At 45.3% G+C, this 16471-nt stretch overlaps 1 protein-coding gene across 1 annotated transcript in view; it reads left to right on the top strand.

The window, feature by feature from the left end:
- The first annotated feature begins 929 nt into the window (after positions 1-929).
- Positions 930-16471, top strand: part of SLC35F1 (solute carrier family 35 member F1) — a 419337-nt gene continuing 403795 nt past the window's right edge. Inside the window, exon 1 of the mRNA XM_006071447.4 lies at positions 930-1626. Coding sequence (XP_006071509.1) covers positions 1463-1626 — 164 coding nt within the window. The 5' untranslated portion in view covers positions 930-1462. The remainder of the gene's footprint in view (positions 1627-16471) is intronic.

Genomic DNA, 16471 nt, shown 5'->3' on the forward strand with positions numbered 1-16471 from the left:
CTCTATCCAGGGAATCTAGATAAAGTAAAATGTGAAAAATCTCTCTTTTTTAAGGAGTCCACTATTAACTGCGATCTGGATCAAGAGGTCTAAGAGATGCTTGGGACAGTGAATCAGTTTCCTTTGGAGGCAATATGGTATGCAGGTGTAAGATTTCTGAGCCAGTACACAGGGGTTCTCCCTTGGAGAGTGGGGATCCAAGGTAGAGCACCACAACCCACCACCAAAGAAGTTGTCAGGGTCCCCTGCTGGGTGGTTCCCTTCATTTAACTCTTACAGCTCCACGGGGAGAAAGACACAAAGTAGCCTCGTTGCCCAAAGGAGTCTGTGTCTCAGAATTCAAGTAAATGGCTTAGGGAGTCTCTGCTAATAAGTTTCAGAGGCACGAAGGGAAGTCAAATCTGCCTACATTTCGCTCACCGCGCTATGAAACCGAGACACTGAGTTGGTCCGCTAGGCTTTTTTCCCGTTCCCAGAATGATCGTGAGACGTTGTTTCTCCTCCAGTTTCCTCCAGGCCCATTATGGTGACTGTAGGTGTATTGTTTAGGATATCCACTCGAGTTTGGGTTTGTAATCTGGGCGGCATGCTTCTCAGCATCCTGTCGCTGTCCCGGGAAGGTGGTGCTAGTTTCTGGGGCTTCTCGGCAGGAGCGGGGATTCCCCGCCAACTAAAGAGGAGGATCTATTCTTAATCTCAAAGGCCGGGAACCCGCTCCCCCCGCTCCCTGCTCCCCCTCCCCTTTCCAGCCTCCCCCCCCCCAAAAACCAAAAACCCCAACAATCGGCGCCTCGTGTGGTGCCTCGGGTGGACGGGGACCGGGAGCACAGGGGCATCCAGGCACCTCGGGAGCGCCCTCTGGCGAGAACGGAGCGCGCGTGCCCCGCCCGGCCCCGCTTCCCCGCCTCCGCTGCGCCCCCGCCCGGCTCTCCCGGTTCACTCTCAGTCTCTCACTCCGAGAGACACAGACGGCAGCTTTCCGAGCGAGCCGGGGAACTGGCTGAGGCGGCGCCAGCACCACTGTCGCCGCTCGCCCCGAGCCGACCTGGGCACCGGGAGAAAAGGCGAGGCCGGAGCCCCATCCTCTCTCTCCGCGGGGATCTCCTGAGCTGACCGGCCGCTCGGCGCCCCCGCGCGACACCCTCCACGGCCACTTCGCGGGGCGTGCCGCGACTTGGGGGACGCAGCTGGGGAAGCGCCGGGGCGGGAGGCGGCGGCGGCGGCGGCGCGAGGGTGCGCGCCCTAGGACTGGAGAGGAGTGAGCCGCGGGCTGGGCGGCGGCGGCGGCGGCGGCGGCGGCCGTAGCCGCGGGGGCGTCCCCCACCTCGCTGGTTGGCCGGCAGCACCGCCTCCCCGGGCCGCGGTCGCCCGGCCGGGTCCTCCGCGCGTTCCCGGGCCCGGAGCCGGCGCGCGATGCGCCCGGCCGCGTTCTGATCGCCGCCGCGCCGCCGCCTCCGCCGTGATGATCCCCCCCGAGCCGCAGCCGCACCAGCCGCCGCCGCCGGCCCCGCCGAACCATGTGGTGACCACCATCGAGAACCTGCCGGCCGAGGGCAGCGGCGGCGGAACCCTGTCCGCCTCCTCCCGGGCCGGCGTGCGCCAGAGGATCCGCAAAGTGCTGAACAGGTGAGCGGCGGCGGGGGCGCAGGGCAGGGGACCCCCTCCGTCTCCCGGGCGGCCCCGAGGCCCTTTGGGACGGACGGAGTCGCGGCGGGGAGACCGGGGAGGGCGGACGACGACGCGCCCCGCGCTGGCGGCGAGGCCGCGCGGCAGCTTTGTCCCGGAGCGGGGAGCCGCCGAGCGTCCGGGCGCCGGCTGGTCCGAGGCGGGAGTTCGTGGAGAGGCGGGGTTGTGCTTGCCGGGTTGCGGTTGTCCGCGCTCACACCCTCGCACACGCGTGTCGCCTCAATTCTCTTTGCCACCCGGGCCCCAGCTTGGCGCTCCGGGGCAGAGAGAGGAGCCGGGGGTGGCCGGGAAGGCGCGGGGCTGCGGGGATGGCGTGGAAGTCGCCGGCCTCTCGTCCGCCGGGAGGTCTCGCACCCCCTCGCCGGGAGATGGGGTCACGGCGGCAGCAGCCCCCGTGGGCGGTCGAGGGGACCCACTTCTGCCGCCCAGTGCTCCAGTTGCTGCTCCGGCTCTTCCTGGCCCGGAGCGGGGAAGGGGAGATTAGAGGCCTGGGTCAGACCCAGGCAAAGTGCACAAATGTTGCGGGAAAGGGGTGAGGAAGGAGGCTCCGAGTGTTGCAAAGCCAGAGGAAGCGAACACTGGCGGCCGGCTCCAGTGCTGGAATCGGCGCAGTGGATGGAGCAAGGATGAGGCGTTCAGGATGAGAACCCGGGTTGATGTGAAATGGGGCCCCTCTGGCGCCCCTGAGTCGGCTGTGATGCGAAAGGGAGTTTTTCTATTAAAGTAACTTGACACGATTGAAGAACTGACCCTTAAAATTCAAATAGAGGACTGATTTTATATGTTTTTATTTGGGTACCTGTGTGCCTTCCCATGTATCTGTTGGGAATAACTCAGAAGGTTGCTCTGTTCATACAGGTTTTTGTAGGGCGCTATTGTGGGTAGCTGAGAGTCCCACAAGGGATTCACCTCGAGCCCTTTGGGGCTGGAAGCGCTAGGGGGGAACACAAAATACGTACAGAAATAGAAACCTAAAAAGCTCCGTATTTTCCGAGTATCGTGTAATTTAGTTATATGAAATCCCAAACCATTCAAGAATCCCTTGTGAAGACTTAAGGATTAGCTTGTGGGTACTTCTGGGTGTTTCCATTTATTATCAAAGGAGAAGAAATTCACTCTGAAATGAGACAAGAGATGGTGATAGAAACTCAAGTCTTTACTTTCCTCTGATTGGTAGCTTAGGATAACACCTTCCAAAATACTGCATTTAAAAGATAATGAGCAGAATAAATCAAGAAGATGCTGGCTCAGTACATATTAGGCGGGCTTCCTAGTCTTTATGAATACCTGTGATTTTTTTTTTTTTGAATCATAAATGCCTTGGCATTGGATGTTTAAAATTTTATGCAGAATATGTTAATTATTAATTTCCCTCATCAAACTGGGGAAAAAACCTGGTGCTACAGTTCATTTATCTTTGCTTGATTATAAGTTATTATTGATTCTGTGCAGGTTATTTCATGGTATTTCATGAATCTTAGAGTCCAGAATAACAAGATCACTGAGGCAGGAGCTGAGGGGACTTGGTGTGCCATCATTCCTCTGCCGCTGACTTGCCATGTAGCTCGGGGCAGAGCTGTTTATCTTGGTCCCTGGTTTCGTCACTTATAAAATGTGTTTTATACTTGTCTTACCTCTCTTATCATAGTTTTGAGAAATAGATGGGGTAATACAGAAGAAAAGACTTGGGAAAGTATAAAGCTTTACATGACTTCGTTGTTCAGCAGAATTCTGTTATCTAAGGGAGGGTGGTGGGAACATCGTAAGCAAGTGAATTGAAGTCATGGGACATTGTGGGGGAAACGTGTTTTATTAGCTTTCAGTGATCTATGACATGAGTTTTATAGAGGAGGAACTTAGACTGAAAGGTTGAGTCCGTGACATTCCGTGGCTCGTACATCTGTGAATGGAACCCTAGGATTATAGCCTCTAGACTTCAACTGAAACATTTGGTTGTCTTTCAAAGTTTTGCAAAATTTTCCGTGTACTATTTGGCATTAAATAATGGTCTTTCCTTATCCTTAAAGGATAAGAAAATGTTTCTTTTGAGAAGGAGTGCCAAAAAGGAGACTAAAAAAAAAAATCAGTATAGGTATAAAAATCATGGTGGATTAATTTCATTAGCATGCTGATGGGCCTGACTTTTGCTCCATGGTTATGGCAACAGGAGACAGCACTAGTTGTAACTGCTGAATGGTTGAGCTCTGAATAAAAGAGCATGGAGTGGGGAGTGGAATTTTTGAGATTCTATGCCGGCACTTCAGTATGGCTCCCCTCTAGTTTGAACCCTCCAGGTGCGTTGGACTAGTCCAGTAATGGCTTTAAGGCTGGCCCATGGGGTGCCATATCACAAGAATCCTTGTTCATTTTTCTAAAAGCTAAAGATCACTTTTCCCTCCTTTTTCTTCTTCTTTTCCTCTTCTTCTTTCCTTAATATTTGTATTTCCTTCACTTGTCTTGCCGTATCAACTAATTGTCTTCTGGACTTTGTTTCCTTTCATCTAACCCTGGCCTGCAGCAGCCTAGCTGCTAGCAGAAAGTGAGGTTGCAAATCTGGAAGCTTGGAGCCAATGGGAAAAATATCCCTCTAACTTCTGGCTTGGAGATGTACTGCTGGCAGCGTTCTGTTGCTGTGAGCTGGCCAGTTGAGTGTCTTCAGTGACTGAGAGGGGCACTGCACCCCTGTTACTCTCTCTGAGCATCCCACTGGGCCAGAGAGGTGGTGCCGAGAGACTGAGGATGATGTTCTGGGATGAGGAGGGTCAAAGTGTGAGCATCGCAAGCCTGGTGAACTGCCTGCCACTGGTCACGGCCTGTAATAATAGCTACCTGCTAACCCAGAGGAGGAAATGCAAACACATATGTTACCTATATCCTGTCTACCTAGGGACAGGTAAAGAGAGAAGTACCAATTAATAATTAAAGGTACTTGCTCTCAAGAATCTTAGAAGGAAAATGCAGTGTTACCTTAATGCAATCTGCCTTGCATTGTCCTGCACCATTTTATCTTCACAGTGTAGCTCCAAATCCTTTTCCCCTTTCATTAAAGGCTCGTAGAGTTGGATATTCCCTTTCGTATATGACAAATGGGTCGCCTCACTGATTGACTGCTGTGCTGTGTTGTGCTTAATTGCTGAGTCGTGTCTGACTCTTTGCGACCCCATGGACTGTAGCCCGCCAGGCTCCTCTGTCCATGGAATTCTCCAGGCAAGAATACTGGGGTGGGTTGCCATACCCTCCTCCAGGGGATTTCCCAAGCCAGGGATCAAACCCAGCTATCCCCCATTGCAGGCGGATTCTTTACCATCTGAGCCACCAGGGAAGCCCCCACTGGTTGACTACTCCCTGTGAAACATTAGAGTAGAATATAATAGTATCCATGGTTTTGGTGAAAGAGGAGGTGCTAGATAATTTTTTTAAACCAATTAATGGGATATGTCACGTGCTTCTCCTCTGTCCTAATAAAAATTGCTTCTGTCAGTGCAAAAAATACCAAATGATTTAGATGCTGATATAATTGTTACTTCTTTAATTCCCAAAGACTTAGAATAATATCTTGGTTCAAAGAAGAAAAAAATTATGGCAAACTCCTATTCACTTCTTTCTTGACTGTGGAATAACATTTATTACCCTGCTACAGGCAAGCAAGGTATGACAAAAAAGAAAGTACTTGAAGGGCAACAATTGATGACCCTCACACAGAAACTGTTGATACTAGTAGATTTCTTAGAAACATAAGAGTAGATACTGACCTATGTAGTATCTGAAGATTTTCTCCTCTAAAATTATTTCTTAATAAAATGTTTGTGAAAAATGAGTGATGGCTTGTTTTATGTTTTGCATGTGTGTGATTTTATCTTTCCCCACTTGAATATTATTTTCAGATCTTAATAATAATCAGCATGACTTTCCAGTTTTGACCCATTTTCTCTCCAATAAGAGATGAATTGGGTTGTCTCAAGGGGGTTCCTGCCTTTTTGAGTCTTGTGGTGGGGATGTTTAATCATTAGAATAGAATCATGAGTGTGACTCTGGGTTATCCATTCATCTGATTTAAAACTAACTTAACTGGTTTCTAAGTTACATTTTGATATATTTCAGTAATTTTCAAATATGTGAAACTTTTCTGAATTATAAAGAGCATTAAAGGATACGTGGAAGAGTTGCTAGCAAGCCTACATAGAATTGACATCCACGTGGGGAGTTACTGTATGTGATGGAACAGTATGTATATATAGCTTTTCTGGGTTATTAAATAAAGTGGAGAGAACATGGTGAACCATTGGAGTGCCTGCCAAGAACAGGGTTATGCTTGTCCTGTTAAGTACAGTTGATGAAGACATCTATTATCTCTTAGGTGATCCTTATTTATCAAATGGTTTTTGTTAAAAAATTGATAGAGAGGTTCCTCCTCAAGCTGCTTCTCCTAACAGATGTCAGAATGAAAGGGGAAGACCAACCAGTAATGAGGATAATTGATACAAAGTATTCCAAGTGGAACAGGATGGTGTGATTAAAAACAGACATTTCTGAGATCAGTAGTAAACACAAGATGTCTGAAGGACACATTTATTTTTAACTAAAGGACAATATTATAAAAATAAAAGATCAGTGTATTTTTTTTTTTGCACAGAGCTTGGAAAAATGAATGTTCATATTAGAGGAATTTTGGTTTACCCTGGATGAAGATGGTGCATTTCCAAGGAAGTAATGTGGAAGGAAATGGACCTATCTTCATGTAATTTTTCTGTGACCTTTTACTCAAGATCTTTCAGTGTCACAGGAATATAATAAGAGATGTCCGTTTTTACTGTACACTGCTATGGATGTAGATGATGTAGCAAATTGACTCGACTGCCCATATAGTTCTAAGTTACTTAATGCAAGAGCTTATTTGGCTTAATTGTGGCTTTATTTAATTAATGGCTTATTTAATTGCCATTTCTCATAAAAGCAGCATGCAGCATGCGGAAGTACTACCACCAAGTTTTAGTTTAGCTTTCTCATTCGAGTTCAGGCCAGTGAGCATTCACTGTACCTTGTTCAAGCACATTAATTCTTGATTATGTTTCTAAAAATGTATACTTAGGAAGTCAAACGCCAATAAGCACCTGGAAGAATACCCCATACTATTTGGTATATTTCTTGACTATGGCTTAAGCATCTATAAGTACACACTCATTTATGTTAAGGGCCAAAACCACTTGACATAAAATTGACCATCTTAACCACTTTTAAGTGTACAGTACAGCAGCCCTAGCTGATGGGTATTATTACGCAGCTGATCTCTAGAATTTTTTCTCCTTGCAAAACTGAAAATCTGCATCTGTTAAACAATAGCTCTTCTTTTCCCTTCCCCACTGACCCTGGCAACCGCCATTCTACTTTCTGTTTCTAAGAGTTTGGTTATTTTATTGGTAGATACCTCATATAAATGGAATCATGCAGTGTTTGTATTTTGTGACTGGCTTATTTTATTTAGCATAATGGTCTCAAGGTTCATCCACATTAGCACAAGAGGCAGGATTTCCTAAGGCTAAGTAATGTCTATGTATCTGTATCTCTATATCTGTCTATATCACACTTTTTAAATTCACTTGTTGAGGGACATTTAGGTTGCTTCTATTCTTGGCTGTTGTGAATAAAGCTGCTGTGAAAATGAATGTGCAAATGTCTCCTCAAAATCCTTTTTTCAAGAACTTAGGCTATATACCCAGGAGTTGAATTGCTAAATTTCTGTTTTTATTTTTTTAACATTTTGAGAAACCTCCATACCATTTTGCATTTTCCAGGGTCTGCACATCCTGCCAACACTGTGTGTGTGTTTGTTTTTGATAGTGGCGATCCTAATGGGTGTGAAGTGATACCTCACTGTGTTTTGATTTTCCTTAATAATCACTGATGTTGAGCTGCTTTTCATGAACTTGTTGGCGATTTGTGTATCTTCTTTGAAGAAATGTCTGTTCAGGTTGTTGTTCAGTCGCCAAGTCATGTCCGACTCTTTGTGACCCCATGGACTGCCCCACACCAGGCTTCCCTGTCCCTCAGTGTCTCCTAGAGTTTGCCCAAGTTCATGTCCATTGAATCGATGATGCCTTCCAAGCATCTCATTCTTTGTTGCCCTCTTCTCCTTCTGCCTTCAGTCTTACTCAGCATCAGGGTCTTCTCCAATGAGTCAGCCGTTCGCATCAGGTGGCCAAAATATTAGATCTTCAGCTTCGGCATCAATCCTTCCAAAGAGTATTTGGGGTTGATTTCTTTTAAGATTGACTGGTTTGATCTCCTTGCTTTCCAAGGGACTCTCAAGGGTCTGCTCCAGCATCACAATTCAAAAGTATCAATTCTTCAACGCTCTGCCTTCTTTATTGTTCAGCTCTCACATCCACACATGACTACTGGAAAGACCATAACCTTGACTCTATGGACCTTTGTCAGCCAAGTGATGTTTTTGCTTTTTAGCACACTGTCTGTGTTTGTCGTAATGTCTATTTAAGTACTTTGCTCATTTTTAAATTGGATTTTGTTGTTGCTGTTGAGTTGTAGGATTTCTTTATATATTCTAGATATTAACCCATTATCAAATATATGATTTGCAAATATTTTCTTCCATTCCATTCATTGCCTTCTTACTCTGTTAATTATATGTACATTTATTTGTCCTTAATCACTTGCTGTGTGTTGAGGCATTTTCTGGGGGACACATACATAGCAAAACACTATTCTTAGCTTGAAGGACCTCAAAATCTAACTGCGAAACTTGGCATAGGTACTGCTGTTGAGAGTGAATGATTGTAATCTGTAATCTGAATTTTTATGTTTAATCCTTAATTGTAAGCTTCCAAATGTCTAGATGCTAGAATCATAGAAATAAGTTGTCCTGTATGTGATCCATATTGAACTTATTCTGTTTTATACAGGTACTAGCTGAATGCACAGAAGTTGAGAAGAGATTTCCCAGGAAATGGCAAGCGAAACACTAAAATCAGTGTCTTAGAAAATGTTTTCTTAGAAAAATAACATGTCTCAATCAGTGGCCACATGAACATGATTTAAATATACTATTACTAAAATTTTAAAAATACTGTTTTCTATTGGATTTAAATTTTGAACACTATCTCAGGAAAATTTACCTTTGTAACTGTGATGATTAAAAAGTACCTTACATACCATTTTGCAAGTTCTGATATTATGAACCATCAATTCCTGCCATTTTAAACAAATTAATTAGGGAAAAACCATCAATTCCTGCCATTTTAAACAAATTAATTAGGGAAACTTAGTACAGCTGAAAATGCATTTAAAGGAGGTTAAAAGCTAAATCATGCTAATTATATTCAGATTTAGAGTGGTAGGGCTCCAATTCCTAATAATTCCTGGCTTAGAGTTAGTATAAGGTTCTGATCCATTGTGTAAACAAATACTTCATTGCATTCTCTTTTTTCTCATCCATCCATTCATTCATTTAATCAGTCAGTCATTTATTTAATGAGTCTCTATTAAATGCTTACTATATATTGAGTATTGCTGGATCACAGTGATGAACCAGACAGGTGTGGACTGAAGTGGACTCCTGAGTGCATTGCTCTAGTTTCTGTTATTACCCTTCCAATATTATCCATCGAGTGGACAATTTAAGTAAAGTAGAAATAAAGACAACATACATCTTTTCTCAAAATGATTAGATTTTTCAAGCTGATCTAACAGAGATTGTTTTTTAAAAGTCCCATAATTTAGCTGTTTTTCCTGTAAGAAAACTACTCAAAAGGGAGACTGAACCCATAATAAAATTACTTGAAGTATACAAAGCGTCAGAGGCAGATCTTTCTTGATGAATACAATAAAATTTGTTTCACTTACGACTTAAAAGAGAAAAAAAAGACCGGGGAAAAAAAAAAGACAGGCCTTAATGTTCATCTACTTTCAAAGTGTTAGAAGGAAACGGAGAAAAGACTTGGATCTCATCCTGCCATTTCAGGGCGAACCTATCCAGGTCATTGCCATTATAACATAAGAAAATAGAGTTTCCTAGAAATAGTAACATTCTGACAGTGCATACACAGCTTTGAGGGAGCTTGGGCACATGTTCGTGCATTGCAAGGTAAGAGAAACATAAAATATGACAAAAACATGAGGATGAGTTGGAAGTACTAGATTGCTTTACTATAGAACTTGGTGTAATCTATGAGAGTGTTTGAATGAGCATGTAGATAGTGGCTCAAGTTCTTAAATTTTTACATTATAAAGCATACATTTTATATTATGAAATTTTACATGTTATTCTCAAAATCATTTTCTTTATAGATATGGAAACCAATCTTTATGGTCATGCAACTAAGTGCTTTTACAAGACTACAGAGAAAGGAGAGACTAGGCTGGAGACAAGGCAGGAGGCTTCAGGCTTGGTGTTTGTCTTGGCATGGAAAGATGGTGTCTAAGGTTGGGGGGATATAACAAAATATCATAGACTGGGTAGTTTAAACACAGACGTTTATTTCTTACAGTTCTTGGAGGCTGAAATGTCTGAGATCAGAGTGCTGGCATATTGTGTGTCTGGTGAGGGCCTTCTTGACTTGCAGACAGCTGTCTTCTTGTATCCACATATGTTGGAGGGGGAGAGAGAGAGAAAGGGAGAGCGAGATCCTTTCTCTTCTTATAAGGATGCTAATTTCATCATGGGGACTTCACCCTCGTGACCTCATCTAAATCTGATTACCTCCTGAAGGTTCCACCTCCAAATACCATCATACCAGGGAGTCGAGCTTTAACACCTAAATTTTGGGGGAACATAAACATTTGATTATAGCAGATGGGTAAGATAGGAACTTGTGCAAGAAGGGAGTTGATAGAAAGGATGAACCAAATAGAGTAAAGAGGTTGGAGGAGGATTAAGTGTTCAGTTTGACAATATTATGTATAGGTAAAAAGGCAGTAAAGTAAGGCTAGACTTGTAGGATGGAGTCAGACAATGGAAATCTTTATACACTCCTATAGGAGTTAGACTTCATTTTCTAGATTCTTGAATAGAGAAAGGACTTAATCCAATTTGTGCCTGAATATGATATTCGCCTGAATATGATATTCTGGGTAAAATCTGTAGGAGAGAGGGACAGGGGATGGGCTAGGGTTTGGGGGATCAGTTAGGTGTCTACTGTAGCCATTTGGAGAAGTGGAGATAGCAGTCTTAATGGGATGGGGACAGAAGTACTGTGATTTGAAGTGTGGACCAGGGTCAGAGAGAGGAAAATTAGATCAGATTATTTTTGCGAAAGTACTCAACAGTGCCTGCAACATAGTGAGTGTTTAATACTTGTTTGTTGAAAGGTTATAAACTTGCTACAAGGAAAGCATCTGCTCACTAGGGCAGAAGAGACCTAGTATTACCCTGAACTAGAGAATCAGCCTGAGGGCCGCAGCCAGCTACTTAGAGTGTGGTCCATGGACCTGTGCTGATTCACAGACTGTGTAATCTGTGTAACCAGATGAGGACATAGATCAGGAGTATGCATTTTGAAATATCTATAGCAGCTTGACAGATTACTTTTATGTCTTTTCTTCTAATATTAAAATACTGAGTCATGTATTTTCATTTTTTTGTTTTTGCCATTTTACTTTTCTAGCAGTCAATTTTTTGAACTGCACTTTCCAAAAGAATTGTCTTCGGTGAATTGAAAAAAAGAACCGATATTCTGTAGTAGATCATTTGAGAAGCACTGGTTCCAGCCTAGTATCCAAGAGGGAGCAACATCGAGTCTGGATTCTGGAAGTACGTCTGATCATGGGGCAGGATAGCATCTTAGGGTGATGCTTGTCATGGCCCTGGAAATCTGTGTATCCTAGTTGGTGATGAGGAGGCAGCAGGTTGGGTCTGAGAATAGTTGCATCAGGTATCAAGGACTCCACCCAATCACCTAAAAGGGACCCCCTGGAATGGGGAAACTATTTAGAGATGAGAAGGGGTACAGCGCAGCATCCCAGTTCTGTGAAATAGGCTACAAGTGGACAGTGCTACTTTTCAGGGACCCTGAAGTTAAAGAGAGCAGGTTCTAGGTCTGAGTGACAGAAAGGAGGGTCAGGGTTACACGGGGCCTCAGCAGGAGTGGCAGGACCACTGGCATGGCTCTGATTCAGGCTCCGAGGGGCACAGAGTAGGAACAGAGAGAACCTCAGGGGCCAGACAAGCACAGCGTCAGCTGGTGGTGGCAATGGAAGTCTGGATGGCATGGTTTGGGGAGGGATTGTGAGATGGGGGTTTCTAAACAGAACTTCTGAGGAACTCTGCTCTGACTAGGAGCCAAGTAAATGAAGAGTCTGTTCATAGCGGACATCATGCAAAAGGTCTGTGTGCTGATGATATGATACAGTGGAGAGGGAAACATGGAGGAAGGAGAGGGATGGAGGAAGGAGGAAGGCTTGGGAGGACTGAGATGGTAGGAGCCAAGGTGCGGGGGACAGGGTAGGCTTTGAGAAGCCAGGACACTGCGTGGTCCAGGAGAGGAGAGGGAGAGCATGGGTATCAGTGAAGATAATTGGGTGGATTTGGTGGTGAGAATAAAAGCTGATTCCTGTCTTGTGGCTTTTCATTGTTGTTGTTTTAATTACTCAATTTATTTTTATTTGAAGGATAATTGGTTTACAATGTTGGTTTGATTTCTGCCATTCATCAGCATGAATTAACCATAGGTGTACCTATGTCTCCTCCCTCTTGAACCTCCCATCCTTTCCCAGCCCTCTAGGTTGTTACAGCGCCCGTTTGGGTTTCCTGAGTCATACAGCAAATTTCCATGGGCTCTCTATGGAGGCTTTTCTTTTTCTGTGAACTCCGAGCTCACCCTATCAATTCAGACTGAAGGTGCTGGATGCTGAGGAAGGGTATAGGGCGTTTGTACAGAGGCAAGTGGGAAGCAGTTATTTCGGAGAGTCAGAAAGGAGACAGAAGAGACGCAGAGTAGGATCTAAGGCTTTATGTGCATATTTAACATCTGTGGTGGGGAAGGGGTGAGGAGCGTGATGGATGGGAAGAACCTACTGATGTTTAGAGTGTGTCTTGGAAAGGGTTAACTCGGAAACAAACACAGGTACTTCCGGAGGAACCATCACTCTGAGAGGCATGATCAGACGGCAGGACAGATGCCTGGGCCCTGGTGACATGCAGCTATGAAGAAGTCAGGGTATTAGTGCAGGGCATATTTAGGGGAGCTGGGGAGGATTGGGGGCTTGTTTATATTTGGGAGTGGGGTGAGAGAGAGAGAGAGAAGAGGGAGTTAAACATCCCTTGGAGATTTTGTGGGCCCCTGGAGTGATGACATCCCCTTCAGAATGTGAAACGTCAGATGTTCTGTCCCAGGGAACTGACCTTCGTGGTTTTTTTTTTTCTGGTGGTGGTGGGGGGGGTGGCCTCAAAATTCTCATTTGTAAACTGGTTAAAATCATCCCAGCCCTCCATTTCCCATTGCATTTGGGGAAGTTTTAAATGAAATAACATCTGGGAGAGGGCTGGGAAAGCTGCCAAGCGCTATGCATCTGTTATCTTGGTCACAAAATTGGATGGGGAACCCGGCTTCTTGTGGCCTCGCGCGGTCCCAGCCTGGGATGAATGCTGATGGGCGCCCTCCCGCACGTGGAGGACTTGGAGATACAGGCGCTGCTGGCTCGGGGGTTTTCCTCCCGAGCCTGGTCGAGTCTGAAGTAGAACCAACCCATCCATGAATGAGGCAAAATCTGTTTACTTCAATGTATTCCTTTTTTTTTTTTTGAAAGCTACATAGATTTAAAACACTTTTGGCTTTATTTTAAGAAAAGTTCTTCTAGGGGAAGACTGACTTGGCAGAAAGCATCTGTCCTGCCTTCTGATCGCACCTCTCAGAGTGATGGTTCCTCGGAGGTATCTGTGTTTGTTAAGGAGAGGCTGACAGGCTTCAGGAAAGGGTTAGTGCCTCTTGAACCAGGGAGATTTCACAATGAGCTTGCGCCTAAAAGGCTCCATAGAGCCTGGCAGTGGGACGGACAGAGCGGCTCAGAGGGAAGGGACAGAGCAGCTTTAATGTGCTAATGAGGGGAAGCCCAGATGCCCGCGGATCAGAGGAGCTCTTTGTGACACGCGGATGGCTGGAGGCTCTGTCCTTATCTGGATCCTGCCGCAGGCAGGAGAAACACTGCCCTCACACAGGGGCCCTTTCCTCCAGAGATAGCCCTCCACATGGCTCCCAAAGGACTGGGTGCTGAGGGGCTGCGGAAGGTCCCAGGGTGAGGTGAGGACTGGAAAGCAGGGAGGCTGGGGGTGGGGGACGAGTAAGTGGGGAGGGTGGAGGATGGGAAGAGGGAGCACTTTCTTGCAGGGTGTGTGGAGTCAGAAAATTAGGAAAGACCTTTGTGTTAGTCTCTCAGCCGTGTCTGGCTCTTTGCAACCCAATGGACTGTAACCTGCCAAGCTCCTCTGTCCGTGGGGATTCTCCAGGCAAGAATACTGGAGTGGGTTGCCATTCCCTTCTCCAGAGGATCTTCCTGACCTAGAGATCGACTGCATTGCAGGTGGATTCTTTATCATCTGAGCCACCAGGGGGGCCAGGAACGACCTTTACAGCATCACAGAATGAACTGTTGCCCCTCCAGTGCTGCCGGGCTTGATGAGTGGCAACGTTCAGGCCAGTCTAGAAGGTGGTGGTCTGTCCTTGAAAATAGTGCAGGTCAGTTTTCATCTAGTTATGGAATAAGTCTGAAACACCTCACAACCTAAGAAAATCCAGACTACCATCAGCCAGTGAGTGCTGGGATGAATTTCACTTTCTGCTTATTCCATTCAGTGATGGCCAGTGGGGAGGGGTCAGGAGTAGGATCAGGGACCTTGTCCTAAAGCTGAGTTTGCATAGGAGGACGTAGTATTTACAAAGATCGTGTGTTTACTTGTACTGACCCATCTACTGATGGAGAGATCGGGTAGCCAAACACACCTAGGTTTGCTCCTGTTTCTGGAAGATGAGTTCCAGAGAAGATCAACAAAGGAAGCCTTCAGTCCATGGTGCCTTGACCTTCTCTTTATCGCTCACTTTTCATTTCTGAATCTTTCTGGGAATATGTAAATACTTAAATATAATATCTATTTGTATATGTGTGTGTGTTTGTGTTAAGTTGCTTCAGTCATGTCCAACTCTTTGCGATCCCTTGGACTGTAGCCTGCCAGGCTCCTTGTCCATGGGAGTCCCCAGGCAAGAATACTGGAGTGGGTTGCTGTGCCCTCCTCCAGGAGATCTTTCTGACCCAGCCATTGAAGCCTGACTTTCTTTATGTCTCCTGCATTGGCGGGCAGTTTTGTTTTGTTTTGTTTTTTACCACTAGTGCCATGTGGGAATCCCCATCTATTATGTATGTATATATATATATAATTTCCCAAATAATGTGGGATCCCCAGATGGCTCAGTGGTAAAGAATCCACTTGCCAATGAAGAAGACATGGGTTTGATCCCTGGGTCGGTAAGATCCCCTAGAGGAGGAAATGGCAGCCCACTCCAGTACTCTTGCCTGGGAAAATCCCATGGACAGAGGAGCCTGGCAGGCTACAGTCCATGGGTTGCAAAGAATCGGACATGACTGAGTAACTGAGCACCAAATAATGTATATTTGATATTATTTGTAATGAATCTTTGTCTATTCATCTGTCTGTCTCTTTCCACCTTTCTCTGTTTTTCTCTGACACACACACACACAAATTGATAGAGAATAATTTTCCATTTGGAATAGTTTGTTTCCTTCTTGAAGATAGCCCTCAACTTTCCTTACCATGCTTTTTTTTTTTTTTTTGGCTCAGAGTTGGTTCAAGGAGAATGGTTTATTTTTAATGTGTTGGCTTTTTATTTAGGAACCACCGAATTGGTATCACTTAAGAAAACAAAAATATTCAGTGTGGAATTACCTATGAGCTAGCTATATCTGAATGTGTGAATACAACTGTGGAACAAGTCAGCACAGAAAGCTTCTGTCTCCCCCTCCCCTCCTTTCCCCGAGCCACATATGGTTTCATTACAACACTTCAGTTCCAAGTGGTGACGAGTCTGGTGACTTGATTTAATTCCTTTTCTTCTTCTTTTTTTTTTTTTTTTAGTTTTTCTTTTCCTTAATGCTTCCTATCTACTTCCTGCTGCTAATGGGGTCCCTGCATTTTGGATTGACCTTCCCCAGTGCAACTAAAAGAAGTATAGTGGTGCTAGTGTAGTGTAAGTATAGCTAGTAGTATAGTATAAGGTGCTTCTTGCACCGGTTTTTGGAGAAGGCAATGGCACCCACTCCAGTACTCTTGCCTGGAAAATCCCATGGACGGAGGGGCCTGGTAGGCTGCAGTCCATGGGGTCGCTAGGAGTCTGACGCAACTGAGCGACTTCATTTTCACTTTTCACTTTCATGCATTGGAGAAGGACATGGCAACCCACTCCAGTGTTCTTGCCTGGAGAATCCCAGGGACGGGGGAGCCTGGTGGGCTGCCGTCTCTCGGGTCGCACAGAGTCGGACACGACTGAAGTGACTTAGCAGCAGCAGCAGCACTGGTTTTAGAAAATTGATCATATGCAACTCTAACGCTGATAAGTGGACACATCTGCATCCAGTGTGAAGAGACCATAATTATTATCTGCTTAGCCCCAAAGTGCATTGCAACCTGAGAGTATGCCTTTGAAGATGACAGAAGAAAAGCACCATCCAAAGCACTTATAGCAATGGGTCTCAGCCTGCTCCTTTTGGATATCAGTTTGTCAGAGACGTGAAAGTGTGCAGGTGGGAGTGTCTGCGCATGGACTGC

This window comes from Bubalus bubalis, chromosome 10, assembly GCF_019923935.1.
Source record: "Bubalus bubalis isolate 160015118507 breed Murrah chromosome 10, NDDB_SH_1, whole genome shotgun sequence".
In the NCBI taxonomy this organism is placed as follows: domain Eukaryota; kingdom Metazoa; phylum Chordata; class Mammalia; order Artiodactyla; family Bovidae; genus Bubalus; species Bubalus bubalis.